Source organism: Phocoena phocoena, chromosome 9, assembly GCF_963924675.1.
Source record: "Phocoena phocoena chromosome 9, mPhoPho1.1, whole genome shotgun sequence".
Lineage (NCBI taxonomy): Eukaryota > Metazoa > Chordata > Mammalia > Artiodactyla > Phocoenidae > Phocoena > Phocoena phocoena.
In genome coordinates, this window is record NC_089227.1 from 25,699,772 (window position 1) to 25,701,297 (window position 1,526).

General features: G+C 50.7%; 1 protein-coding gene across 1 annotated transcript; it reads left to right on the forward strand.

Moving 5' to 3' along the window:
- Positions 1-402: 402 nt before the first annotated feature.
- On the forward strand, positions 403-1,233 carry LOC136128472 (josephin-1-like). The gene is made up of 2 exons (XM_065884320.1): positions 403-815; positions 1,035-1,233. The coding sequence occupies exons 1-2, from the start codon at positions 403-405 to the stop codon at positions 1,231-1,233; spliced, it is 612 nt and encodes a 203-aa protein (XP_065740392.1).
- The last annotated feature ends 293 nt before the right edge of the window (positions 1,234-1,526 follow it).

A 1,526-nucleotide genomic window follows, 5' to 3' on the forward strand; every position in this document is an offset into this window, starting at 1 on the left:
GCGATGTGACCGACTCCGTTCGGTCCTCCAGCCTTGAGGCCTATTTGGCATTTGCAGAAAGGAAAATACAGCAAGAAAATCGTGTTTTTTTGGAAGGGGTCGAAGAGGAGGGTGGAAGAAGGAAAACAAGGTCTTAGATTTTATATGATTTTTTTTTAAACTGCTGCATTTCGACAGTGGTGGCAAAATACACTAAATCCAAAAGTTATCTTTGTTTTGAGAAGAGGGGGATTATTGTTCCTTTTGATTACAACCTTTTCTCCCCGTGACAAAACATAAATCATGGACACCAGAAAATAAGGTAGACCTCAGGAATCCTGCAAAGACTGAGAAGCTTACATTCCTCCTCAGGAGGGAAGAGTGGGGTGTTTTTCGCCCTCTCTGGAACCTAAAACGAAAAACATGAGTTGCGTGCCATGGAAAGGAGACAAAGCCAAATCCGAATCACTGGAGCTGCCCCAGGCTGCACCCCTACAAATCTACCATGAGAAACAGCACAGGGAGCTTTGTGCTCTGCACGCCCTCAATAACGTCTTCCAGGACAGCAATGCCTTCACCCGGGACACGCTGCGAGAGATTTTCCAGAGGTTGTCTCCAAACACCATGGTGATGACCCCCCACAAGAAGAGCATGCTGGGAAATGGGAACTACGATGTGAACGTCATTATGGCAGCACTTCAAACCAAAGACTGTGAAGATGTTTGGTGGGACAAGCTCAAGGATGTCGGAGCCATTGCTCTCACTAACGTTATGGGCTTCATCATGAATCTGCCCTCCAGCCTGTGTTGGGGTCCACTGAAGTTGCCACTCAAAAGGCAGCACTAGGGCTTCCCTGGTGGCGCAGTGGTTGAGAGTCCGCCTGCTGATGCAGGGGACACGGGTTCGTGCCCCGGTCCGGGAAGATCCCACATGCCGCGGAGAGGCTGGGCCTGTGAGCCATGGCCGCTGAGCCTGCGCGTCCAGAGCCTGGGCTCTGCAACGGGAGAGGCCACAACGGTGAGAGGCCCACGTACCGCGGGAAAAAAAAAAAAAAGGCAGCACTGGATCTGTGTTCGAGAGGTGGGAGGTGCCCATTACAACGTCGACTCCGAACTGAAGACTCCCGAATGGATTGGAGGGGAGGGCAAGCTCAGGAAATTTCTAAAACATCTTTTGCGAGGAAAGAACTGTGAACTCCTGCTGGTGGTACCAGAAGAGGTGGAGGCCCATCACAGCTGGAGGGCTGATGTGTAACAGTTCTACCCAGCCTTCCCTCACCTCAAACCCCGAAATCCTCTGTGATGTGCTGTGGCCTCTACAGTGGGTCTGCCCTTGCCACGTCCCCAAACGTCTCAACGGGTTTTCCCCCTCAGGTTTGACAGTGCAATAGGACAGACGTGTAGACTGTTACAGAACCAACCAGTGTTGCTTGTTCTGGGGAAGGAAAGTGGGAGCTCTGTGTGCTTAGGGAAAGTTATGGAAGACTTTTGTTTTATTTAAGAGAGGAGAAAGAAAGGTGGGTCTTAGCTTATTTCCCCATTTCTCTG